We start from the raw sequence: 26768 nt of genomic DNA, 5'->3' as shown, positions 1-26768 counted from the left end.
CCATGAACAATACATATAGGACATTGAATGGGCCCTAATAATGGCAATCTAGCAATAGAATTTAAAAAGTTATAGCCCTGCAAAGAAGGGGAACTTCTCCATGTTAAATAGAGCTGGTAAGGGATGGTATATCATGAATTTAACCATGGCAATCAAAGTGTTAACAGGGGGCATGGTGAATTTTCATATTTAAAATGTAAAGTAGGCATCAACAATGCAACAATGTGTGTCTCTTCAGGAAAACTCCACCAAATGTCTTTAAACGCCAATCTTAAAGGAACACGCCAACATTTTGGGAAATTATTACATGACAGCAGACACTCTCACTGGCTCTTTCTCCAGACAGGAATGTAAAAAATAATTTAAGTCAGGTCTTTCTGCTCTTTTTCGTAGTGTGATGTATAAAAGAGCATGGGATCGTAAATCTGCCTGATTGCTGATTGATAATGTTCTCTGAGATTATATAACATTGGTTGAACGGAATGAGGTAACAGTGATACCAGACAGAGATCTCTATTATTATCTTTTTTCCTGCAAGCACCTCCCCTCCCCCATCCTGCTATGACACATACATTCCCCCAAGGGGATTAATAAAGGAACACTTGACTTCACTTGGATATTGTGATGCATGGGTTTCCATGGGGTGGATATTTATTTCATAAGAACGCCTTGCTTGAGCAAAAAGGTGGCTCACAGCAGAGACTAGGAGCATCACTTTTCAAACGTAAGCATTTATTTACTACTAGCGGGTGTTTAGTTGTTTTTAACTTGGACGTTTCGCTAAAAAGCAGTTGATTACATTTGTCATGGTGTCGTCAACATTTAATCACACAGGGATTATTTCTACCTACCTCAACCTATAGTCTACCCATGTAACACTGTATGATAGCCCTGTACAATAATACTGTATATACCATGTGCATAAATCCCTGTTTACATACTGTACCTGTATACTGCCTTGCAGAAGCTAACTGCAGTAACTAGTTATTTTTCGAAATTGAGTTCTAAGTAAAATTGTACTTCTCAATATTTGTTTTATCTTGTGTCTAGAGTTCAATCTTGCTCTGTTTTAGAGACAATGGGTATAAATAATTGCTGTACCTACAAAATCACTGGATAGTCAAATAATTTTAAAGCAATTTTTCTCTGTTTCACTGTTTGCATAGTTACTGAGATTATTCTGCATGGCAGTGCACTGTACACACTGTATATATACTATATCTATCTGTATATATCCCATACCTACTCTTATTAGTTATACCACTGTCCAGCATGGCTTACTACCATAGTATATTTATACTTATTACATGGCGTTTTCACATTCGCCGAAATGCTTGCTTGTGATTGGTCAATAGCCCCCCGACTGCGGTCATTATTTTTCAATAATGACCGCAGATTTTTCAATAATGACCGCAGAGCGCAGCTGTTCGCAATCAAGCCCACTGACACACTGTTTCAGTGCAATTAGACACTGCCGTGCCGGCGATGACAGGGGGCGGAGCGACGAACACAGCGGAGCCAGAACACAGAGGCTGCCCGCGATAATAATAATCACTTTATTTGGGCTGACAGAGCCACAGAACAACTGCGATTTGTCAAATGAATTAGGTATATTGTTAGTAAGTTAGCCATGTAATAAGCGGGATAATGTATAGCCTACTCGGTCATTGTCGCAAAATAATTGACCTTCACTACGTTTAAAACACCTCGGCGCGGCGCCTCGGTATTTTAAACTCCGTGTCGGTCAATTATTTTGCGACAATGACCTCGTAGGGCATACATTATCCCTTACTTGTATCACTGTACATAATAAAAGTGTATACATCATATTAGCATATTTAGATGCCGACTTATTTTCATTGTACTGTACTTGTGCTGTACGATTAGAATACATTTAATTGTATTTTATTTTAATTTTTTTTACTTTCTCTTTTTCAGTTTTTCTCCCATCCCAATGTTAGTCGTTATGCCAATCCCCAATCCCCTACCTGGTCGTTGCGTGCTCTGCCCCCTACCGTCGGTCTGGGAGGGCGGAGACTATCACATGCTTCCTCCAACACATGTGTAGCCAATCCCCACTTCTTTTCACCTGGCAGTGCGGACTCTCACTGAGGGAGTGTAACGTGTGGAGAACACTACCTCCCCCAGGATCCGACCTCGCTGTGCAGGCGCCCCGACCAAACTGTAGGAGTCGCTGTTAACAACGACCAGGACCCACCCTCGCCGGGTTTCCCACCCTCTAACACTGCCAATTGTGTTAGTATGGACTTCTTTGGCTGGGATTGAACTCTAAAAGTCTCGAAAACCCTCCCAGTATCAAGTGAGTGAGTGAGTGAGTGAGTGAGTGAGTGAGTGAGTATATATGTGTGTGTGTGTGTGTGTGTGTGTGTGTGTGTGTGTGTGTGTGTGTGTGTGTGTGTGTGTGTGTGTGTGTGTGTGTGTGTGTGTGTGTGTGCGTGCGTGCGTGCGTGCATATGAGTATCTCTCACCTCTACAGCAGCCTTTGCTTTAACAAACTCCTCCTCGAGGGAATGATTTCCGGCCATGAGAGAACGGGTTCGCCTGCGGTCTTTGCCCACACAGCAGTCCTGGTAAAAAAAACAGATGGCAACACACAAACAAACACCCACAGAGATGCACACACACACACACACCAACAAGGTCAGCCAACACACATCACCTCTGAGTGTGTGAGTGGAGGCTTCCACCTCCTCTACAAGCCAACGGGAAGTAACACCCTGGGAAGCTGTACAACCTTCACAGACCTATCCTTTTAAGGACCATGCCAGTCTCATTTGGACTTCTAGAACATTAGCAGAGATTGTGTCTTCAACAAATGGCGTGTACATACATGTATACAGTCTATGCTTTAGTAGATCTCAGCCTACATTTTTTAAACGTCATTCATGTCAGATATTAAAGTTGAAATGGTGTGGGGAAAAGACTCCACAAGACATTTGAGAGTGACTATTGACAACTATTCATACATTACTATTGCACATTGATCATCTCTGTGTCCCACGTCAGAAGCAGTTTCTGGGTCCACTTGTTATTCATTTCCTGGTGCTCCCAGTTCATGTAAGTGGCCCAGGTGGAGCTAGCCACTAATATAAAGTTCAACAGGTTCTCATTTATGAGAAAATAACAAGCACCCTCTGTTTCTAGTTTTGGTGCAAGGAACACGTTTCTTTGGCTGCATCCCGTTGTCATCTCTGGCTGACTTTGATTGGACTTTTTAACCAGGAAGAGGAAAAGATAAACAAAGGTAGTAAGAGAAACACTACTCAGAAAACTTTACGAGTATGAATATGATCATTAATTTTATGGTGCGACTGTTGAGCTCTATTAATATAAGCCTCAATATACCGGAGAAATGGTTGAAGGAATTGGCAAGCAGCCAATGTTTGCAAATTTCAGGATCGTTGTCTCTTTCCATGGGAAAAACTCCAGGGACATTCAGGATGAAAGCATGCGACTAGGTGAAGATAACCACGGACAGGTCATCGGACATCACACGGTTTCATCCAGACTATCCCTGAAGACTTCCAGAGCCAGAATATCATCATCTTTTACAAACAGTAAAACCAGGTGACAGACAAGCACACCATTTATTTTTAATTGTCAACTTCTTTTTGATTAGTTTGACCCCCGTTTAGCTGATTTCCATTATTTTGTTGTCATTTTCCTTTTGTACTTACTCTCGGGGCCATTCACGTATACGTTATTGGGCACCAACGGTCCTGTTCAATGTCAGGGACCTGTATGTTGCCGTTAAAAGGCATACTGGGACTCCGAAGGTGCAGTACCGGCCAGATCCTGCTAGTAGGCAGTATTGAGAGTGCAGTAAACCCTGTTCCAGACCGGGTGTAACACTCAAATGTCTCCGGACGGACTTTTCTAGTAATGGGAAACCTATGGCTTCACTCGATCGCATTGAATCGTTTTCGGGACCCCCGATCCATATGTTGTGGTGGGTTATGTCATGGACCAGATGGCGATCAAATAATTGGAATATTATTTTTGGAATACCACCGACCACAGGTAAGGACAATCTGACGTCAATTTCAGCTTGATCGTGCATGGTTTTCATACCCATCCCCAGTGGAGGTTTCTCTATGACAACACGTGAAACACAAATTCACTCATAATTCATAATTATTACTAATTTACATATATATATATATTTTTTTTTATTATTATTTTTTTTTTTACTTCATCTAAGCACGGACTGTGCAGTTAAACTCTTGCCATTGAATGGAGGATTGAATGATTGACAGCCTTGACAATCCAATAATACACGGAGGATGAATGATTGGCAGCCTTTGAAATCCAATCAGAGTCTGCCTGGTAAAATACATGCAGAACTGCAGCTGGACTGGCGTCAGTGTTCTAGTCAAAGTTGTGTTCCATCATCTCATGTGTGCATTTTGCCTGAAGAAGAACATTAATTTGCCTAATATAATCATTCATATTTTAAGATCTTTATTCACTTGTTCACTTATTGTTGTGCACTGGATGATATATATATTTTTTTATCTCAGTTGAAGACTAGTGTAGTTGTAGTTGACGTGAACGTGCCATCTTGGACTGTGAAGGCAAGCTAACTTGTAGCTAGTAGTTTACAGTACAGCTGTAACAACACACAGTAGGCTAAATTAAACTTTGCGCCAACATTAGGACCGAAGTATAAACCAGCAACTGAGCAACATGAAGAAGTGGACTTATGCACCTGGATCAGAAAAAAGTAAGTTGTAGTGTTTGTAAAAGTTTAGAGAACAATACTTGTAGTAGACTTGATTAAGGGATTGAAACGTTGTTAACCTGGCTATGTCACACATAAACACAATGTAATGTATCACGTTGGCTGCTGGCTGCTAATGCAGCCTGCAGATAATATTTGCATGTGCACTGTGTTAGTGTAAATTAATGAATGTTGCCGCTAGCTTGTGGCTAGGCTAGCGTTCTTTGCTAATGGCTAACGTTAGCTAGCCGAACTGTTTAGAGACTTAAGGGATTGAAACGTTGTTAACTTGGCTATGTCACATATAAACACAATGTAATGTATCACGTTGGCTGCTGGCTGCTAATGCAGCCTGCAGATAATATTTGCATGTGCACTGTGTTAGTGGTGCTGCCTAAATGAATGAACGTTTGCCGCTAGCTTGTGGCTAGGCTAGCGTACGTTGCCGATGCACGGCTGATCTAGTGCCTCTGTGGAAGAGGAAGTAAACATTGCCAGGCATTCTGGTCATTGTAGTTCTCCCTCTTTTCACCCACAGTTAAAGGAGACATGACATGCTGGTTTGATGAAATGTATAGTGTAAATGAAATGAATAGTGTATGTATATTCAATAGTAGTATTGATAGTATATTAGCCACTGTATACTGTACATGGTCTGCTTGGTTTGATCGGGCCGCCGAGCCATGGTCTGCTTGGTTTGATCGGGCCGCCGAGCCATGGTCTGCTTGGTTTGATCGGGCCGCCGAGCCATGGTCTGCTTGGTTTGATTTAGGGGAGTGGTCTGCCCTGCGGGGGGGGCCCGACATATTGCGCAACGCCACTGCATACCATTGACTCAGAAAGGTCTGTTTTATTGAAATCGTCACAGCAGTATAGTTTGTTTATACTTCAGAAGGATGATATTTAAACATGGTCCCAAAAATGAATGGAAGCGAATGAGGAGCCTGACACCTGGGAGAAATGGGGGTGTTGCAGCGTTGGGGATGTTTAAAAAATATAATTTAATATATAATATAATAATTTGTGCTTCACCTAAAAATTTGGTCAGCAGCCTCCACTGCATCCCCCTGACCGGCGTGTGTTGTGGTAATAACAAATGCCGTTATTGGCAATCAATTAATCAGAAACGCCCCCCCCCCCCCCTTTTCATGCATTCATGATGAAATATAATACCTATCATATGCATTTTATTTGAAAATAATAGCATGTCCAGGGACAAAACGCCAATGGTTTTAGTAGAATTCACGTTGCGCCCTATTGCCAGCCTCCCAGGAATTAGCCCGGATCATTCCGAAATTATACTCATATTCACCACGGGATAACGCGTGAACGTATTCATTGCATCTTGAACGGAAGATAGTTACTGTCAAATGACCATGGTATTGTATCCATAGCTATAATATAAAATATAGATTTAGCTCTACAAACAACGTGACGCACAGTGAAACTATATAATGAAAACCTGGCCGTGCTATAGCTAGATGGGGAAATCGAATGGCCCCGAAAGTGTTAAAGGAAAACTCCAACATTTTGGGAAATTAGCTTATTTAACATCTTCCCTGGAGTTAGACAAGAAGATACATACCTTTTTTGTCTCTGTGCGTGCATTTAGCTTTGGGAACAGTCGCTCCGTTAGCGTAGCTTAGCTTCATCACTGGAAGTGGGGGAGATCTGGAGCTTCATCACTGGAAGTGGGGGAGATCCGGAGCCTGACGTTCCCTTACACTGTATACAGTCACGAAATACACTCCAAATACAACTCCAAAACATTCATGTAAACATGTTGTAACCTGTGTATTCACCACGTGGAGAAATAAAAAATAATTGAATTAGACAATTACGTTTTATAAGCAAATATACTCTGAAATTTTTTTTGCCTAACGACTCCTCTCTGAGCACAGTCAGTGATTTCAACGTGTCGTCGTGATTGTTGACATTCTCATTCATTCAAAGGATCCGAACCGATTGAAGTTTATGGATACCATGACTTAAAATCCTCTTACCTTGACGATTAAAAGCCTCCCCAATTTAGAAAACAATAATCCAATGGCTGGTATTGATATACTGCACGCTAACGGAGCTAACCAGCAACCGGACACTCAAGCAGATAACGAGAGCAATGACTTCCTTTCTGGGGGTTTCAAAATAAAAGAGCGACGTCTATAGCAGCGGAATATGTTTATTTTGTACATTATCTAACGTTAACACGAACCTAAACTAACTTAAGGTTAGTTGTAATGTTAGTTTAGGTTTGTGTTAACGTTAGATAATGTACAAAATAAACGTATTCCGCTGCTATAGACGTCGCTCTTTTATTTTGAAACCCCCCAGAAAGGAAGTCATTATATTAGCTTTAGTGTCCGGTTAGCTTTAGTGTCCGGTTAGCTCCGTTAGCGTGCAGTATATTAATACCAGCCATTGGATTACTGTTTTCTAAATTGGGGAGGCTTTTAATCGTCAAGGTAAGAGGATTTTAAGTCATGGTATCCATAAACTTCAATGGGTTCGGATCCTTTGAATGAATGAGAATGTCAACAATCACGACGACACGTTGAAATCACTGACTGCGCTCAGAGAGGAGTGGTTAGGCAAAAAATTGTTCAGAGTATATTTGCTTATAAAACGTAATTGTCTAATTCAATTATTTTTTATTTCTCCACGTGGTGAATACAGAGGTCACAACATGTTTACATGAACGTTTTGGAGTTGTATCTGGAGTGTATTTCGTGACTGTATACAGTGTAAGGGAACGTCAGGCTCCGGATCTCCACCACTTCCAGTGATGAAGCTAAGCTACGCTAACGGAGCGACTGTTCCCAAAGCTAAATGCACGCACAGAGACAAAAAAGGTATGTATCTTCTTGTCTAACTCCAGGGAAGATGTTAAATAAGCTAATTTCCCAAAATGTTGGAGTTTTCCTTTAAGGTTGGGGGAGATCAGTCATAGAGGAACTCCATTAACCTGTGTTGAAGATTTGAAATCAATGTCATCAACGCTGTGAATCTCGAAGGAGTTCTTGGTGGAAGGATCCGTTTTAAACTCTGCAGACCTTGAGAGATAGAGAAAGAGATATATTTATAAATTATATCTTGACTGTTATACATTTGCTGTATATCATTGATATTAGTTTACATCATCTGGTCTATACTACTATGCACTCAGAGTGCAGCAGTCAACTTCGACACAGCGATTTCAGTTTCAGTGTCTTAATAACGCTCTTCTTTACCACAGCAGTTCACTGGAGGAGTGGTGTGACGTGCACTTCTTCTCATATCTCCTCTTCCTGTTGCTGTTCAAGGCACTCTCTGGGTGAAGGTTAAATTCCTCCCACTTCTCCAATGGAGAAGGCAGACTGACTGTAAAACCAAAGGCAGGAGTAGAGCTGTTATAACACCAGTGCTGAGTATGACCTACAGACAGTACACACACAGTACCAGCACTGTCAATAATGAAGTCAGTGATTAAAAACAGTGGATTATCCTCGTCATGGTCGGAATGGGGATTCAAATCAAAGGAGCATGCCAACATTCTCCCGAGTCGTCCATTCATTTGTGCTAATTAGGGTTGTGCATACGGTTATTCATTAACAGCTATGATGAATTGAAAATGGGGGACCCTGGTGGAAACAAGACGAAAGTCTTTCTCTGGTCTGCATCCCCTTAACAATTGTATGTATTGAGATGTACTGTACTGTACCCATTCTGCAATCTGTTAATAAACTTTTCAATCAATTCAATCAATCAATCAAACACATTCAGGGCCAACCACGGACATGTCCGTGTTTCGGATCCAACGCTTGAGGGCCAACCACGGATATGTCCGTGGCAAGGTTGTTTTGGCTTTTATTCCATTGTAATATCCTACTCAATGTCACCCTGCGGCACTGCAGATTTACCCTACTCTTGGAATTCGGAAAAGTGCATTACTGGCCAGATCCTCATAGGGGCGCTGTCTTGATAATGCAGTGTTCCCTGTTAGAGACCGTTTAAAAAAAAAAATGTATCCTGAGTGGGTTTTTCTGTTAGCCTACAGATATGCGTGTAGCCGATCACCTAGAATAGTTTTTGGGACGCTGAATTCAGTGTGCAGTAAAGGAATATAGCATCAGCCAATGGACATATGGATCTACCAGATGACGATCGATAACTGGGAAATCCTTTTTGCAGTCCAACCGGCCACAGGTAAGAGCTTTTTCACGTAAATTACATGATGATCAGGCCTTGTTATCATACTTAACCAGCCGATCAGCGAATAAGGCTACTGAGGCTAATGCCGTTATTGGTAATCAATAATCAGAAACGACGTCCCCCGCCCCCCCCCCTTTCATGCATTCATGGTGGACCATGATACCGACAATATGCATTTAAAGTTTTAGCTCTAGCTGGTCTATAGCCGAAACGCCATTCGATTTAACGTTATTAGCTTAGCGCCCTATAACTCGCATTCCAGGAAATATACCAGAACATTCCGGTATATAGTTCATATTCACGACGCTATAAAATGGGAACGTATTGATGAAAAATGTTTTTGTATAAGGCATATTGAAGGGACGGTTTATAGTGTCAATTGACAATGAGAATGGACAGATAGAAATAATATAAAGTATAGATTTAGCTCTACAAACAGCCTCACGCACAATGAAAGTTTATTATGAAATGCTGGCCGTATAGAGTGGGATTAGACAGATCCCAATGGCCATGAATGTGTTAACTGGATGAAAACCGGATAGCCATGTTTCTTTTTTCTCCAAGTGGTCTGCCGTGCGCACAATCTGCCCATTTCACGTTCTAATCATCTCTCTCTTTCTCAACACATCAATACAGATCGATCTAACATTACCAGACGACATCCATACAAGGTGTTATGTGTACTTTCTTTTTTTTTTACTTTATTTTTTAGCGTTTATCGCTTTTCTGGTCAAGCATGACCGACAGAAACAGGTTGAAATGGGATGTAGAGCAGGGGAAGACATTCTGAGAAATGACGGCGGGTCCGGGAATCGAACTTGTGTCCCCCAGATCCGTGACGAGCACGGTTTTCCCCGACGCAGAAATAGCGCCGAGATATGCGGTGAGCTACGGGAGCTCCCCTTTATGTGTACTTTCACATGCATGGTGGAGGGTATACTTACTGTCTGTGGTGTATATTCACATTGTGGTTTAAGTGTGGTGTCACTAATTGGTGAGGTGTGATTGACACACTGTTGTTTTTCTTGTAATTAACATGGCTGCTCTTGTAATTGATCACAGGTGTGGTGACGAGGCTCCACACCCTACAAACAGACCAGGAGCTCGTCACTGCAGTTATATTATCGTACTTGGCCGTCGCGTCCCGCTCTTTAAGCCTATCGAGATATACCTCATCTCATGTACCTATTGTACTTCATCAACGAAAAAACAAGTACACCTACACCTGCCGGGTCCCGCCCCTATGGAGGCGTAGCCTATAAGACAGTGGGCCTGGTCACCAAACACTCTTCCTCTATTTTCGTTTCCATCATAACGGATGCAGTGCACCTTATGTTAACTAGTTGTTATGAAAAGATTAGAGAAATTGCGTAATGTTGAAAGCTTACCTGAGGTTTGCTTACCCCTGGCATCTTCGAGGCATGTTTCAGCGACACGTCGGGCCTGTGTTGATGTTTCCTCGTCTGACGGCAGCAGACCAAGGGGCAGCGTACAAGATTTGGCTATCGAGCCGGCTTGTACAAAGGTAGGCCCTGTGTCATCAGGCATCAATGTTGGTATTGGTAATGCTGTGGAGTATGTTTCGCCGCCAGGGCCGGGGTGGCTTGGTGAACGTTCCACTGCAGTGGACGTTTTCCTGGCGATCCTGGAGCACGCTGCTAACGCTAATGCTACTAATGCTACTACTGCTAATGCTAATGTTGACGCTGAAATGGGTCGTTGTTCTAATAATCCCCGCCGCGGGACATTGCCGCTTTTCCCTCCTCTTGCCCGCTTCATTGATGAAGGTCAGTCGGTTGCTAATGTGGGGGGTTTCGCTGAGTCCTATTTACCTTTTTTACGGGTAAACGGGCTAACAACAGGGTGCAGGCCGGGTGTACCGTGGCTACGTAGCCAGGTAGCTTTGTTCCTGTGCCCCGGCGGGGATGAACGATGTCCCACCCGGCCGATGCTTGAGAGCGAATCGGCTCGGAGGGTGGCAGTATGGACGGATGAGTGGTATACTGCTGCAGGATGGTTTGTAGCGGCGGCCAGTGTTATGGCTCAGCTGGCTAGTTTCCTATCCACATTGGCGTCGGGTAGTAGGGCTATGGGTCCAGCCGACATTGTAAACATGTTGCATGTTTGTGGTGTTATAGAGATCTTGACTCAGTCGCAAGCTATAACTGCGGGGAGGATTAGGATGCTATCAACGTTTGTTGTTAGGCATGTTTGGTTGGAGCACTCTCCTCTTGGGGAAGAGGATAGGTTTTCTCTCCTCACGACTCCTTTTTCCACGGAAAGTCTTTTTGGTCGTTCTGTGGAGGCGCAGGCGGTTGTTGATCTGGGTCCTACACCGCCTCACGCTGTGCAGCCAGAGGTGGGAGCACGGTCTCGTCAACGACTGTGGCGAGATCCTCGACAGGCGGCCATGTTTCCCCCGCCAGTGGTGCCCTGGGCGGAGAGTCAACAGGGTTCCACAAGGCCGACAGCCTTGGCGGCGAGGGATCGGCCATTTTGGGTGAATTCGGCTTGGATAAAACACAACGTTGTGTGATGGATGAGCCTGGTGTTACAGCTGCCACTAGCTACGGTGGTCAGCAGGGGGACTCGAGGCCTCTTCTGTTGAATGCACAGCAAGGGTTACCCCGGCCTCGCCTTCGCCAGGCGGGGTATCGCACTGATGCCTCCCACTCCCGTGAGAGCGGCAGTGGTCTGCAAAGAAGAGGCGAGCGTGATTTGGGTGGTAGCAATGGGTGGCTTCGGCGTGTAGGAGCCCATGGGGTCCTCATGCCTTGCGTGTCTAGCTGCGGAACAACTCCTCAGCATGCGCTAGATGGGTGTTCAGGGGGGGGGGGGTGTGTCAACCAGTTTGATGACAGCTTCTCCCGTATCAAACCGGCCCTTTCTGTCGGGGACCGGGCCAACTATCTACTGTTCCTTGCGGCCCAGCGTCAGTTGACGGCGGGTGCGCTGTGGGATTATTTTCACATATGGCGACAAGAATGCCGTTTGGAGGGGTGGATAGAGAGAACGTTGAGGGAGGGGCTTGTTTTGCAGTTCGCACAACCCCACCCTCCATTCTCAGGTTTGGTGCCGACCCTATTGTCAGGGTCAGAAGCAGTGACAGCCCTGGCCGACGAGATCCAATCTCTGTTGGCGAAGCAGGCCGTCGTCGTGGTTCCGAGAGAGGGCGCGATGTCAGGCGTCTACTCCCGTTATTTTCTGGTACCCAAGAAAACAGGGGGGGGTCAGACCTATACTGGATCTGTCCGCGTTCAATTGGTTGATTGTAGCGAGACCGTTCAGAATGTTGACCGTCAAACTCCTTCTGCTTGCTGTCAGAAGGGGAGACTGGTTCACCTCCATAGACCTGAAGGATGCGTATTTTCACATCCCGATTTTCCCTCCTCACAGGCAGTTCCTACGGTTCCTGTTTCAGGGCGTAGCGTACGAGTACCAGAGGTTGCCGTTCGGCTATTCTCTGGCTCCCCGCACATTCACCAAGTGCGTGGCGACTGCGCTGGAGCCTCTACGTCGTCGGGGGATACGAGTTCTATTCTATCTCGACGACATTCTACTCCTCAGTCAATCGGAGGAGGTTGCCAGGTCTCATACCAGGCTGGTGGTGGAATTCCTCACCAGGCTGGGTTTTGCTGTGAATTGGAAGAAGAGTACACCTCTTCCCAGTCAACAAGTGGAGTACTTGGGCTTGACGTTGAGGTCGAGGCCCATGATTGTAACCCTCTCGGAGCAGCGCCAGGTGTCTATCCTTCGCGCGCTCGGGGGTTTCCGTCTGGGAGGGACGGTCACGGCGCTGCAAGTGATGCGTCTGCTCGGTATGATGGCATCTGCTCACACGGTGGTTCCTCTTGGCCTCCTCTTCATGAGGTGGTTTTTCTCTATGAGAATAGATCCGGTGAGGGACAAATGGAAATGGTTGACGGTTCCTTTGTCGATATGGGGAGATCTCGCCCATTGGAAGAGGCTGGGTATCCTCACCATTGGGGTCCCCATGGGCAGCAGGCGCTCACACGTCACGGTCTTCACCGACGCCTCTCTCACGGGTTGGGAAGGGACGTGTCGGACCCACGCAGTGGGGGGCAGCTGGACGGAGGTTCATGCTGGCCCATCTACCCCGCACATCAATGTGTTGGAATTGAAGGCGGTCCTCCTGGTCCTCAAACGGTTCGACCACCTGGTGGTAGGCAAGCACGTTTTGGTCAGGACAGACAGTATGACGGCAGCGGCGTATATCAACAGGCAGGGTGGGACTCGTTCCATCCGCCTGCTCCGGGCGGCGGTCGAACTTTGGCTATGGGCATCTCGCAGGCTGCACAGTCTGAGGGCGCTCCACATTCCTGGTACAAAGAATATGGGCGCGGATATGATGTCTCCGCCCCGATATAGTCAGACAGATCTGGGATCGGTTCGGGGAGGCCTCGGTAGATCTGTTTGCGTGCCGACGCTCTCACAAGTGCCCCTTGTGGTTCTCGGTCAGTCGAGCAGATCATCCCCCCTTGGGGGTGGATGCCTTCTCGACCTTTCCATGGCCGCCCGGTCTTCTGTACGCCTTTCCTCCTGTACAGCTGTTGGGTCAGCTGTTGGAGCGGATATGGAGGGAGCGCAGGACGGTGATCCTGGTCGCGCCGGACCGGGGCACGGCAGTGTGGTTCCCGGTCTTGATCCAGCTTCTGGTCGCTCCTCCTTGGGTCATTCCTTGGTCGGCGACGGCCCTCTCACATCACAACGGGTCACTGTTCCAGTACCCGATGTTGGGCCAACGCCTGTTGGTGTGGCTGGTGGGAGGGTGAGTCTGGAGAGGATGGACCCTTCTGTGGTTGATACCATCCGGAATGCACATGCTCCCTCCACTGTCACGCTTTACGCGGGCAGATGGCGTATGTTTCAAGAGTGGTGTAAGGCGGGGGGCCGGGACCCAGTCTCCTGCCCCCTGGATGCTGTCCTGAGTTATCTCCAGTCTCTCCTTTGTAGACTGTCGGCTTCGATGGTGAGGGTATATGCTGCGGCTATATCCTCCTATCATGAGGGGTTTGAGGGGAATGTCTTGTTCAGCCACCCTCTTGTGGAGCGTTTCCTGCTTGGCGCTCAACGCGTTAAGCCGGTGCAACGCTCTTTGGCTCCGACTTGGGATCTTCAATTGGTCCTCGGTCGGTTGTCCTTGGCCCCGTTTGAGCCGCTCGAGCAGGCGCCGTTGGGACAGCTGTCTTTCAAGACCGCGTTCCTGCTGGCTGTCACCTCCGCTAAACGCGTGAGTGAGCTCTGTGCTCTTTCGGTACGTCCAGAGTGCCTGTCTTTTCGGGCCGATTGCGGTGCCACTCTGCGACCTAATCCTGCTTTCATGCCTAAGAATATCCGGAGTTCCTTCCGCTCCCGGGATATTGTGGTTCAGGCGTTTCGTCCTCCTCCTCACACTAGTGAGTTAGATGCGGGCCTTCACCTGTCATGTCCGGTCCGTGCTTTGGGAATTTACCTCAGCCGTACTCAGGACCTCATGGTTACCGATCAGCTTTTTGTCTGTCACGGTGGTTCTCGTGCCGGTAAGGCACTGTCGAAACAGCGCCTGTCCCATTGGTTGTGCGAGGGCATTGCCCTCTGCTACACGTTGGCTGGGTGGGATCCCCCTGGGGGCATCAGGGCGCACTCCACTCGTGGGGTGGCTGCCTCTGCCGCTCTCCTGGGTGGGGCCTCAGTGGAGGACATCTGCGCTGCAGCTTCATGGTCCTCCCGGGCCCCTTTGTAAGGTTTTACCTCATGGACATGACTGGGGGTTCTGTCTCCCAGGCGGTTCTGGGGTCTGTGGCCTTTCCTGCTTCCCGTCCTTTGGTAGGGTAGCAGGAGTGTGTGGGTATGGGCCACAGTGTGTAGGTCACACGTGGTTCCGCCTATGCTGTGTGTTCAAGGGGTTCTAGTTCCCTCTTGCTCGCACTCGGATGGAGTTGACTGCGCCCCCCCCTTCATTAGGAAGGATGGGGTGACGGGGCTCCCCAAACCCCTTGATGTGGGCTTACGGGTCCTCAGGGGGTGCATCTGTCGGGCCTCACGTCCGCTCTAACCCATATCTCGATAGGCTTAAAGAGCGGGACGTGATGGCCAAGTACGATAATATAACGTAAGGTTATGTATATAACCTAGTTATATGAGTACTGGCTAAGCGTCCCACTCTTAAGCGGCCCTGAGTTCCCTTTTGAGGGATCTTTTACTGGAAACGGGATTTTTGGCGAGGAAGTGTGTTTGGTGACCAGGCCCACTGTCTTATAGGCTACGTCTCCATAGGGGCGGGACCCGGCAGGTGTAGGTGTACTTGTTTTTTCGTTGATGAAGTACAATAGGTACATGAGATGAGGTATATCTCGATAGGCTTAAAGAGCGGGATGCTTAGCCAGTACTCATATAACTAGGTTATATACATAACCTTAAATTGTCGCTCGTCACAGTCTCTCACCAGAGTGCTCTCAGAAGTGCTCTTTCACCTGTACCCTCACTATTCTCTTTTTATTTTTTTATTGATCTTTTTCCCCCTCCATTTTTCCTCAGATTTTCTCCCATCCCAATGTTAGTCGTATGCCAATTCCCAATCCCCTTCCTGGTCGCTGCGCACTTACCCCCCACAGTCAGATCATCTGGGAGAGTGGAGGCTATCACGTGCTTCCTCCGACACACGTCCAGCCAATCAACCGCTTCTTTTCACCTGGCAGCGCGGATCCTCCCTGAGAGGGCGTAGCGTGTGGGAGGATCACACTATCCCCCTCAAGTCCTATCCGCGCTTAGCAGGCGCGCCGACCGAACTGTAGGAGTCGCTGTTTACAACGACCCGGACCCACCCCGCCAGCTTCTCCCACCCTCTAATACAGCCAATTGTATTAGTGTGAACGGCCAGCCAAGCTGGTGACAACCCCGGAGCTGTGAGCTGGATTCGAACAGGCGAATCCAGCTCACAGCTCCGGGGTTGGTGACGAACGCAATCTCCGCTACGCCACCTAACCGCCCCTGCCCTCACTATTCTTGACCATTTTGCTCTTTATTCTATTTGCTATATTTTTGTCCATGTGCTTTCTCTTTGTTATATCCTGAACCATGGAGGTTGGAGCACCCAGCTCTCCACTTTTTGTACCTTTAGACTAGCTGTTTTTTGGTAAAACGTGTCCGACTTCCTTGCTGTCCACCATGCTACAATCCAGGCCTACCGGGGAAACTAGTCATATTACCTGTGACTGTGAAGGCCTTAGGGAAAGTCACTTATACTTGATTGTAATACAAGGCTACACACAGTCCATGAGTTAACAATGCTTGCTAATGCATCATTTTAGCTAACTACAAAGCCTTCATGACGACTGTAATTTACTTATCATTAGTAGCAACACTTGTAAAACTGACTGTAAAACTCTACAGTACAGACTCCAGGTGGAGGCGGAGATTGTGAAAACTATGATGCAGCTATTCTCTCTTCCAAAACAAAAGCCATGTGCAGAGCTTATTGCGCATATATCCTTATTGCGCTTGATCATCAATACTACTCAGAGAATGGCAATAAAAAGTGTGCATACCATTTTGTAAATTTGTCCAAAACAGCCATCAGTCTGTTTCTTCTTCATAACGTTATTCCCAAGGTCTTTCTTGGGCATTACAGACCTGTTCGCTGTATACAAACATACCGTGTTCCAGCCAATCAGCAATACCAACTGAGTCACGTGACTAAGTTGCCCCCTACCTGCGCGAGCTGCTGCGCTGGAGAAACCATGGCACTCCCCTGACTAAAAGTTGTTTCAAATGAAAGCGGCTGGATGTCATTTTATTTAGCCAAATCAGCATTAAAGAGTCTTTCACCTTTTTACATATCTAGCCTTGGCATGGATTGATTGTTTAGCTCGCTAGCATGGCTAACAAATGCAAATATATTGTAGTCTGCCCCATTGTTCTGACCAGGATTATGTTCCTTTTGCCCCCTTGATGCGCTCGCACACCGAGGCTGACGTGGACAGCGAACAGGTCTATTATATGCCCTTTGATAATCCATGACCAACCAGTCCTTTGATAATTGCCAGCCTGCTGAGTCTTCTGATTTTGGCTTGCAAATGACTCATTTGAAAAACTAAACAAATTATAAAAGAAAAAATCACCAGTTTTCCACCTACTTCACGCAGTTTACAGTAGGCTAACGCTACCTCACGTGCGCTCAATTAACCTCCCCGTTGACAGTTTAATACACAGGCACACGCTGTCAGAACTCAACTCAAGTACACGCATGCCCAGTGTAGTGAAAGGTCTTGAGATTATGTGTTTTCAGGAGAGCTAGTAGATGGAAGTCTTTTCTGAAGACGGCGGTAAAAATGCTTGTTTTTTCTGAAGACTGCGTTTCTACTGAACACACAGAGAGTAAATTGGTATCCATCTTCTTCTCCGACTCAGACTCTCATAATGTTGGTGTGTTCCTTTAACTCATTGGGGGCCAAACACGTAATATTACGTGTTTCACCGTCAACGCTTGAGCGCCAAACACGTAATAATACGTTTTTAGATCCTTTGATATTTTCCCTTTGATCCCCGTTCTAAACGATCATCCGGATCACTCTAGCCGTCCCTGGCTCATTTGCCTAATTTGGAATTGCAATGCCGATCGAATCTCACCAGGTGGCAGTATCGCCTACCTTTTGAACTCTGATAGAAAGGGATCAGTATAGACAATGAATGAACTGGACTATCAAGAATCACTCTGAGGGGGAGGAGCTCTTGCAAAGCAATCGCTAGCAGATCTGCTCTCCTCAAAACCTATAGTTTCCCGTAAACATGTAAACAATATCTATAACTCAGCAACTATTCCAAATGATTTCCTAAAATCAATGTTCATTCCGATCCCAAAGACCGGAAGAGCCACAGAATGCAACAATTACAGGACTTATCAGTTTGATATCTCATGCATCAAAAGCTCTCGGATAGCCAAATGGGTTTTCGCAAAGGAAAAGGAACAAGAGATGCAATCTGCCAACTCAGAATCATTGGTGAAAAATCGATAGACCAACAGAAGAAGCTGTATATTTGCTTCATCAATTTCACGAAGGCCTTCGACAGAGTTGAACATACAACATTGATGAGAACAATGGAAGAATTCAAAATACCAGTTTCTGACCGAAGAATAATTGCCAACTTATACTGGAGGCAGAAGGCTAATGTTAGAATAGGAAAGGAGAGGGCGGTCAGGTGGCGTAGCGGAGATTGTGTTCGTCACCAACACCGGAGACGCTGGATTCGCCTGTTCGAATCCAGCTCACAGCTCCGGCGTTGTCACCAGCTTGGCTGGCCGTTCACACTAATACAATTGGCTGTATTAGAGGGTGGGAAAGCTGGCGGGGTGGGTCCGGGTCGACTCCTACAGTTCGGTCGGGGGGCCTGCTCAGCGCGGATAGGATCTAAGGGGGGTAGTGTGATCCTTCCACACGTTACACCCTCTCAGTGAGAGTCCGCGCTGCCAGGTGAAAAGAAGCGGTTGATTGGCTAGACGTGTGTCGGAGGAAGCACGTGATAGCCTCCACTCTCCCAGACCGACTGTGGGGGGTAAGTGCGCAGCGACCAGGAAGGGGATTGGGAATTGGCATAACGACTAACATTGGGATGGGAGAAAATCGGAGGAAAAAGGAGGGGGAAAAAGATCAATAAAAAAAAGAATAGGAAAGGAGAAATCAAGAGACTTCCCGGTGGAGAAGGGTGTAAGACAAGGATGCATGTTGTCCCCTGTACTCTTTAATATGTACAGTGAATCACTGATGAAAAAAGGTCTGAGAGGAGGGAAAGGAGTAAAACTTGGCGAAGAGAACATCACCAATATAAGATACGCGGATGACACTGCTATAGTCTGTAACTGTCAAGAAGATCTACAGGACATGATGAATAAGCTGAATGTTGAATGCAAAAACTATGGAATGTCGCTAAACACAAAGAAAACTAAAGTAATGATCATTGAAAAAACACCAGGAACTGTTTGTAAAATACAGGTGGATGGAGAAAAACTTGAACAAGTGAAGGAGTACATGTACCTTGGAAGCTGGATCAGTGAAGGTGGAAGAGCTAACATGGACATTAAGAGAAGAACCGGAATTGCAAAGGGCGCATTCTGGAACCATAAAGAATTATTGAGAAGAAACATAAGTTGAAAAACGAAGACCAGGGCCCTCATTCATCAACGTGGCGTAGAAAATTTTCTATTTCCACAGAATTTAGAATCAGTGCACGCACAAAAAAAACGGGATTTACCACACGTGCGTACGCAGGTTCTACGCACACCTGTCATGATAAATATCACCTTGGCCCTGCGCCGAGGCTCGTGCACACTTTCACGTATTTGCATACCAAAACCGCCCGATTAACCATATACGGTAATGGGCACCCCCATGAAATGTGGAAGAATGGACTAAACCGAGGGAAGCGTGTTATGAGACAGGCTGACAGACGTGTACACGTACGGTGATGTCGGATATGATATCTATTAACCATTGCTGCCTGGGCAGCGCAAACACTAATAAAGACCGTGCTGGAATATGACTGCCTTTTTCCGTTTTGTTTGATTAATACCCAGGGATTAAAGTTCTCCTCAATTTTATTCCAAATCGCGACGGATTTTCCGTCAATTTTCTACCTGCTGCATATGATTTCTAGAGTCATACAATCTATTTTGATGTCAGTATTGGGTAGCCTATATAAACAATAATACGAGAGCATATACAAGAACAATGAATCTCACTGCCAATGATGTAGCCTATACGCCATGTGTAGCCTGCCTATATGTGATCAATACAAACTTGAACTTGAATTCCATCATGTCTGTGTGCGGGTCACTGCGGGAACTCACAAGGCTATTGTCACAATGTAAATAAGAACGTGCACTGAAAAGTTACAGTATGTAGTTGGTTGATTATTTGTATGACAGTCAGTAAACCCTTGCAAAAAGTATCCGTTTTATTTAATGAATTGAAAACATTCAGCATCGCCTTCCTCCCGGCATGCAGCAACAACATGTATCAGGCAAATGCGCATCGCAACATTGACTTAGTGGAATCCCTTTCTATTCACATAACTGCATTTGTGATGGAGCTTTGACAGCTACAGTAACAGTCTATTGCTCGATCCATCTCCAATATCACGATGGACCGTGCCGGTGGCAAAGACCCGAGGGTGGAGAGGATCTTGAATGAATTCCATCATCATATTTATATGTTGTGTGTCTGTCCACTATGTCTGTTACTTTGTTATTCCCCCCCCCCCCCTATCTATGTAAAGCGACCTTGGGTCTCTTGAAAGGCGCTATATAAAATGAAGCTATTATTATTATTGTTATTATTATCACATCTGAGCAGGAGCTCACAAATAGACTGTTAGTCTCAGTGAAGTTTCAACGGAGGTCATCTATTCTAACCAACAAATTGAAGTAGAAAGCATTTCGTGACCAATCTTATTTTGGAAACATGAAACACAAAATAATTCGCTTTTTATTTGAAACAATATTTAATCGCGTTTTGAGGTTGGTGTTTTGCGTCTGCCCCCCCGTGCCAAACAAGCAGGCCAACCTCTTGTTCGCGTGTGAGCCCGTTATAATTACACTACTGTCGCTATTTTATAATGAACTATAATGAATTACGGGTCATACAGAAGTTGAACACTAATGCACGGAAGCTTATTTCCGCCTTGAAACTAATGCAGAACTGAGGAGCGCTTATGCCGTAGTAACGATGTTCTACCACTGGGCGTCAGCTAAGTGTGCTCCGAGCTGTGCGTACACATAAGCACGAAGTCAAGTTCAAGTTGAAATTGATGAATCCCACTCTTTGCTTAGAAATGGTCGTACGCACAGGTTAAGCACATATCTGTGCGTAAGTCAGGTTGATGAATGAGGGCCCAGGATTTTGGAAACGTATGTTATGTCAGTCTTTTCATACGGAGCAGAAGCATGGACGCTGAATGAAGAGGCAAAGAGGATGATAGACTCTTTTGAAATGTGGATGCTGAGGAAGATGCTGAAGATAACATGGAACGATAAGATCAAGATTGAGGAGGTACTGAGAAGAGCGGATATGCAAGGAGGACAGCTGCTGGAGAGGTTGAAAAAGAGAAAGATGGAGTTGTGCGGGCATGTTCTGAGAGGATCCAGCGGGGAGATGTTCAAGAAGGTGGTGATGGGGAAGGTGGATGGAAAGAGAGGAAGTGGAAGACCAAGAAGAGGCTGGGTAGACGACGTCTGTGATTGGAGCGGAGTGAGAGGCGGAGTCACGGAGTTGGAGAGAAGAAGTGGGGACAGAATGGGTTGGAGAGTGATAGGCGATCTATGGAAAAAGACTGGACTATTTCGGAAATGGGCGATGTTTAGCGTGTAATAAACTACAAACTAAACTGTGTATAAACAAACTCTTTTTTACATGTTGGACGAGAAATAGTGTCTGTCAAATGAGCCATACTATTGTCTCCATAGCTATAATATAGAATATACAATAGCTCTGCAAAGATCGTGAAATATCGTGAAAATGGTCAAGAAAAGCTGGCGCTAGACAGTGAAGGATGGGGGAAGCTTATGGCGCTCAATTAATTAAGATAAGGCTTTTCTGCCTCTTCATAGAATTGCTCCGGGGTAACTTGGAGTAACTTGTGTGTGGATTCCTTGCTTGTGTGTGGAGTCTTTACTAATGGGAACCTATGCATCTGCTGTCAATTATCACTGCAAATTATTGAGTTGGTCACGTGTTGGTTCCATTTCTTCTAAACACGTTTGTTTCCTCTGCCTCTTCTCCTTGTATCTCTTCCTCATTTCCCTGTGATGTTTCACAGAGGAATCAAGGATGAACCTTTGGAATGGCCCCCAGTTTGAAAAGAACTGTAATTATCTGATAAGGCCCCCCCAACAACCTCCACTGGCTCCCGGTCAAGTCCCTCCATGCCCTTGCCCCCCAGTACCTATCTGACCTCCTCCACCCCTCCACCCCCTCCCAGAAGCTGTGATCAGACATGGATCTGCTCTGCATCCCCTACACTGGCCTACAAATCTTTGGGGACGAAGCCTTCAACGTGGTGGCCCCCACCCTCTGGAACTCTCTCCCAACTCGAGCTCCGTCACACCCTTGGACTCTTTTAAGACGGCCCTGAAAACATGCCTGCTCACAAAGGCCTATGCTATGGCCTCCTCTCCCTGTCCACCATTTCTACTATTATTTCTTCTGCTTATGTTTTATTAGTCTTTTTGTTGCTTTGTAATGCTTCCTTGGGTCTCACGAAAGGCGTTTTCAAAATCCAAGCTATTATTATAAATAAAACGGTAGGAAAAGGTACAAACACACTCTCCTTCTGATATACCTGCGCTTGGTGATCCTCTCTCAGGTGTGCAGACGCTGGGGTGCTCCACTTCCACCTGGATGAGTTCAGTCTCCTCTGACCTCTTGCGGCAGGGACTGGCTTTGCAGCTGCCCTTCCTGGGGCCCGAGGGGCCCCGCCGGTCCTTCCTGCTGCCGCCGCTGCTGCTGCTCTCCCCTGGCTCGCTCAGGTCCACCAGGTCCAGAGCTGTGGACAGAACTGCAAGAGAGACGATAAATGGTAAATGGCTGCATTTATATAGTGCTTTTATCCAAAGTGCTTTACAATTTGTTCCTCACATTTGACCTGTTCACTCACACGTTCACACACCGACGGCGGAGGCGACCATGCAAGGTGCCAACCTGCTCATCGGGAGCAGTTAGGGGTTAAGTGTCTTGCTCAAGGAGGAGTGGGAATCGAACCGGGAACCTCCGCATTACCAGACGACTGCTCTACCTCCCGAGCCACTGTCGCCCCGAAACGGTCCAGTAAGACTGCCATTCGGACACCTGGGCCTGTATCTATTGAGCATCTTAAAGTAGGACAGCAGATCTCAGACCACGTCACAGTGAGGTGTATATGGTCATGTGACCTGAACATCGATCCTAGATTAGTACGGAGTTGAGATAAAAACAACACAAATATACAAAAATATAATACCATAGGCATACAATACAACACACGACAGAACAACTTGGTCATCGGGTTTTCATCGGTCATTGAAGTCATCAATCATTAAGAGCGCTCCTGTCGCCATACTACGCAGAGTGGAAATATATACTTTATTTATATTTGATGTAATCTGCTGTAGTCAGCCATACCTCTGGCTTTCACGTACCTTCTCGTCAAAGAGTGTGAGCAGATTCATGTCAGCAAACGCCAGGGTAACCGTACCAACACTAGAGCTGATTCAGTAACAATTTGATTGGTTCCAACTTAAAAAGCTTGTAGAATACACACACACACTTTTGGCTTGTTTTTCTGAAATGCTCCATCCAAGTAAATTATTTTTATTTTTTTTAAGTTTGACTCTGTGACAACGCCCCTGAGTATCTCAACCTCTTTCCAACCTCATCTCTTGACAGTAACTTCCCTAGACTCCTTGGCAAGATGCCAGCAATGTGGCTGTGTTGAGACTCTGACAAACATACCCATACAGAAATGAACTGTAGTAAAAACTATAGTATTCCTGTTTCTTATTGGTTACTACAGAAATACTAGAATTACAGTACTATGGTGAACCATATACTTAGTATTTCTATAGTAAATCTCTTTGGTGTTTATGAAAGACTATACAATACAATAGTGATTCACCATACATGTCAATTACTATGTATACTATTATCGATAGAATATACTGCCATTCTATTATTATTATAATTATTATTATTAATATCATGTTATATTCTATTATTATTTGTATATTCTATTGTATTTTCATATTCTATATTATTATTATTTATATTTGTATTGTTCTCTTTTTTCCTGTCTACCTCCCCTTCCCCGTTCTGCTATGATACCTGTATTTCCCCAAGGGGAACAATAAAGGAACGCTCGACTTGACTTAATATTCCACTATAGATATGCTATGGTGAATCTCTACATATGAAAAACCTGCAGGAACACTATGACCCATTGCAGTATTGCTGCGGTACATCTCTATAATTTTCATTTGAAAGCATTCCATCAACAGAGACCGTGCACAGCAGCATCAGCTGTTTGCTGGACCCTGGAGTGTATGGGGGGGGGGGGGGGGGGTCAGTGTCTTGCTCAAGGACACCTCAACAGGGATGAACACATCAAATGTCCCAGAGGGATTGAACCTGTGACCTTCCAGCTACAGGAATCGGTATCCATCTTCTTGTCTGAATCTGAAGAAGTGCATTTCCCATCATGTTGTCGTATTAAACACCACAGGGATTTATAATTAATAATGGAAATGCGTTCTGGATCGTTTTTTTTTTTTTTTTATATCTTGTTCATGCATATACTTCTAGTCTTCTTTGGAGCCAATGTCTGAATACCCATTTTTAGGGACATAAAATAATTTAATTAATTCAATATCAACCTCTTCGACCTTACAACTAAATCCATACAGAATGATGAATCTGCCAACCACACACTAGAAAATGTATTACTACCATTACTAACCCGGCCAAACGCACATGCATAACCAACACCACTGCCTGGCAATTTGATTTGATTTTTTTGTTATTCTTATTCGTGACCTGTTCTGTCTAATTGTTTAAATGTTTAAATGTTGCGCGATTTGCAGTGTCAAATTTCCCTCTGGATTCAGCACCTTATTGAGATCAAGCGTATTAAATATCTAAAGGTTTTTGTAGATACAGTACTGAATTTTGCCATCCGGACGGTTCACAAAAAGGTAAAGAAACAATATATGTTGTATTTTATGACAATAACGTTGAGGTTTGTTCAACCCGTGAGATATAAACACGAAATTCATGTAAATATTTGTAATATCACAGCGTTTGTCTGCGGCTGGTGTGAGCTAGGTATGTAGTTTTATGAAATGTAGACGTCCATCGAAAGCCCTATGTCTCCTCTTTCTTAGGACTACAACGATTTCATGACGGATTCCTGTCCTCGTGTCTAAATCGTCAGTCTTCCGGTGCAATGCGCAGAGATTTTTATAAGCTCATATTTCACTAAGAACACTTAAAATCATTGGTAAACAAACGTAGTGCTGAAAATATACACTTAACTGCTGTTTTGAGTTAGGGTCTTTTTTTTTTTTTAAGAAACACAACATCACTTAATACGAACAGTATGGATCTATTTGTGACGTGAAATAAATCTTGGCCCGGTACGCCTTAACACATTCAGTGCCAGACCCGAGATAAGTCGGGTTAACTCGCCATCGCTTGAGCGCCAAACCCGAGAAAAGTCGGGTTTTAATCGTTTAATTGCAGCATATTTAATATTTTTGTATCCTCTTTTTCAATTTTTTTCTCCCATCCCAATTACCCGCTGTGCCAATTCTCCCCTCCCCTGTCTTGAACGTTGCTCGCATATGCCCCCCACTGGCCGGTTGTAGGGAGGATAGAAGCCTTGCATCACGTGTCCCCTCCGATACACGAGGAGGCGGCCTGTCACATCTTTTCACCTGCCAGCGCGGACTCTCATTGGCGAGGTGTAACGTGTGGGAGGCTCACACTACCCCCGCCATTTCCTGTCTCTGCTGTGCAGGCGTCCCTAACCGACCTGTAGGAGTCGCTGTCCACAACGTCCAGATTACCACCCATCGACTTCCACCCGCTAACTCTGCCAATTGAGTTAGTATGACGACTGACCCAAGCCGGAGGCAACACCGACAGCTGGAGTCGAACCCGGTGTCTCTTGCGTTGGTGACGAGCGCAATGTCCGCTGTGCCACCCAGCCGCACCATATTTAAAAAAATAATTATATTCAAATATATTTAGTTTTTAAGAATTGTAAAGGATAGGCACAAATAAGCATGTGCTTCAGCCTAGCTTACTTTGAATATGTACATTTGTGATTTCCTTTTAATTTCTTTAAAAAAAATTGTAAGTCCACACAAGTGTGTTTTTGATTAGTCTGTAAACAAATACAGAAAATAAACTATTCATTCATTCATTCATTCAACTATTCATTCATTCATTTATCAGCTTATAATACTCATACAGCAAGTGGACCGTGCTTCTGCGTTCCCCAGAGGACAGTGGCTGGGCAGGTACGTTAGTGAGAAAGTTTGGCTACATTCCAGTTTGGCCAAATAGCGAACATTGGAAATAACATTACTTCACATATACAACAACACTGCTTAAACCCAGCATGAATTACTCTTTTACATTGTAAGGAGAATAACCAGCATTCCAAATTCCCCAACAGTCACTTAGAGAAGCTGGCTGTGGGGTGCCTAGAGCTACACAGACAACGCAAGAAATTAGTACTTGGCCAAGAGGAGAAGAGAGGAGTGGAAGAGAGGAGAATGGGAGAGAAGAGAAGAGAAGAGAGAAGAGAAGAGAAGAGAAGAGAAGAGAAGAGAAGAGAAGAGAAGAGAAGAGAAGAGAAGAGAAGAGAAGAGAAGAGAAGAGAAGAGAAGAGAAGAGAAGAGAAGAGAAGAGAAGAGAAGAGAAGAGAAGAGAAGAGAAGAGAAGAGAAGAGAAGAGAAGAGAAGAGAAGAGAAGAGAAGAGAAGAGAAGAGAAGAGAAGAGAAGAAGAGAAGAGAAGAGAAGAGAAGAGAAGAGAAGAGAAGAGAAGAGAAGAAGAGAAGAGAAGAGAAGAGAAGAGAAGAGAAGAGAAGAGAAGAGAAGAGAAGAGAAGAGAAGAAGAGAAACAGGTGAGTGTGATAATTAGTGGGGTACCTGCTGTGTTGGAGGTGACCGGCCGGACGGGGCCGTCGATGCAGCTCTCCGATAGGAAGTCATCGATGGAGGGGCTCAGCAGCGGGCGGCTCTCTAGCTGCTCACCCACCAGCTGTGGAAGATGTAGAGATACTCAGGTCTGGTCATGTAATCAATGTGTA

General features: G+C 45.3%; 1 protein-coding gene across 1 annotated transcript in view; it reads right to left on the bottom strand.

Moving 5' to 3' along the window:
* Positions 1-26768, bottom strand: part of pex5lb (peroxisomal biogenesis factor 5-like b) — a gene marked incomplete at both ends in the record, with an annotated part of 133614 nt that overhangs the window by 91681 nt on the left and 15165 nt on the right. Inside the window, 5 exons of the mRNA XM_084327532.1 lie at positions 2490-2588; positions 7704-7791; positions 7969-8098; positions 22262-22477; positions 26608-26719. Of these exons, the coding sequence (XP_084183658.1) occupies positions 2490-2588; positions 7704-7791; positions 7969-8098; positions 22262-22477; positions 26608-26719 (645 nt within the window). The remainder of the gene's footprint in view (positions 1-2489; positions 2589-7703; positions 7792-7968; positions 8099-22261; positions 22478-26607; positions 26720-26768) is intronic.

The sequence above is a fragment of the Notolepis coatsorum genome (assembly GCF_963971535.1).
Source record: "Notolepis coatsorum genome assembly, chromosome: 13".
Lineage (NCBI taxonomy): Eukaryota > Metazoa > Chordata > Actinopteri > Aulopiformes > Paralepididae > Notolepis > Notolepis coatsorum.
Note: the sequence above shows the minus strand (reverse complement) of the source record. Positions and strands in the feature narration are given on the sequence as shown.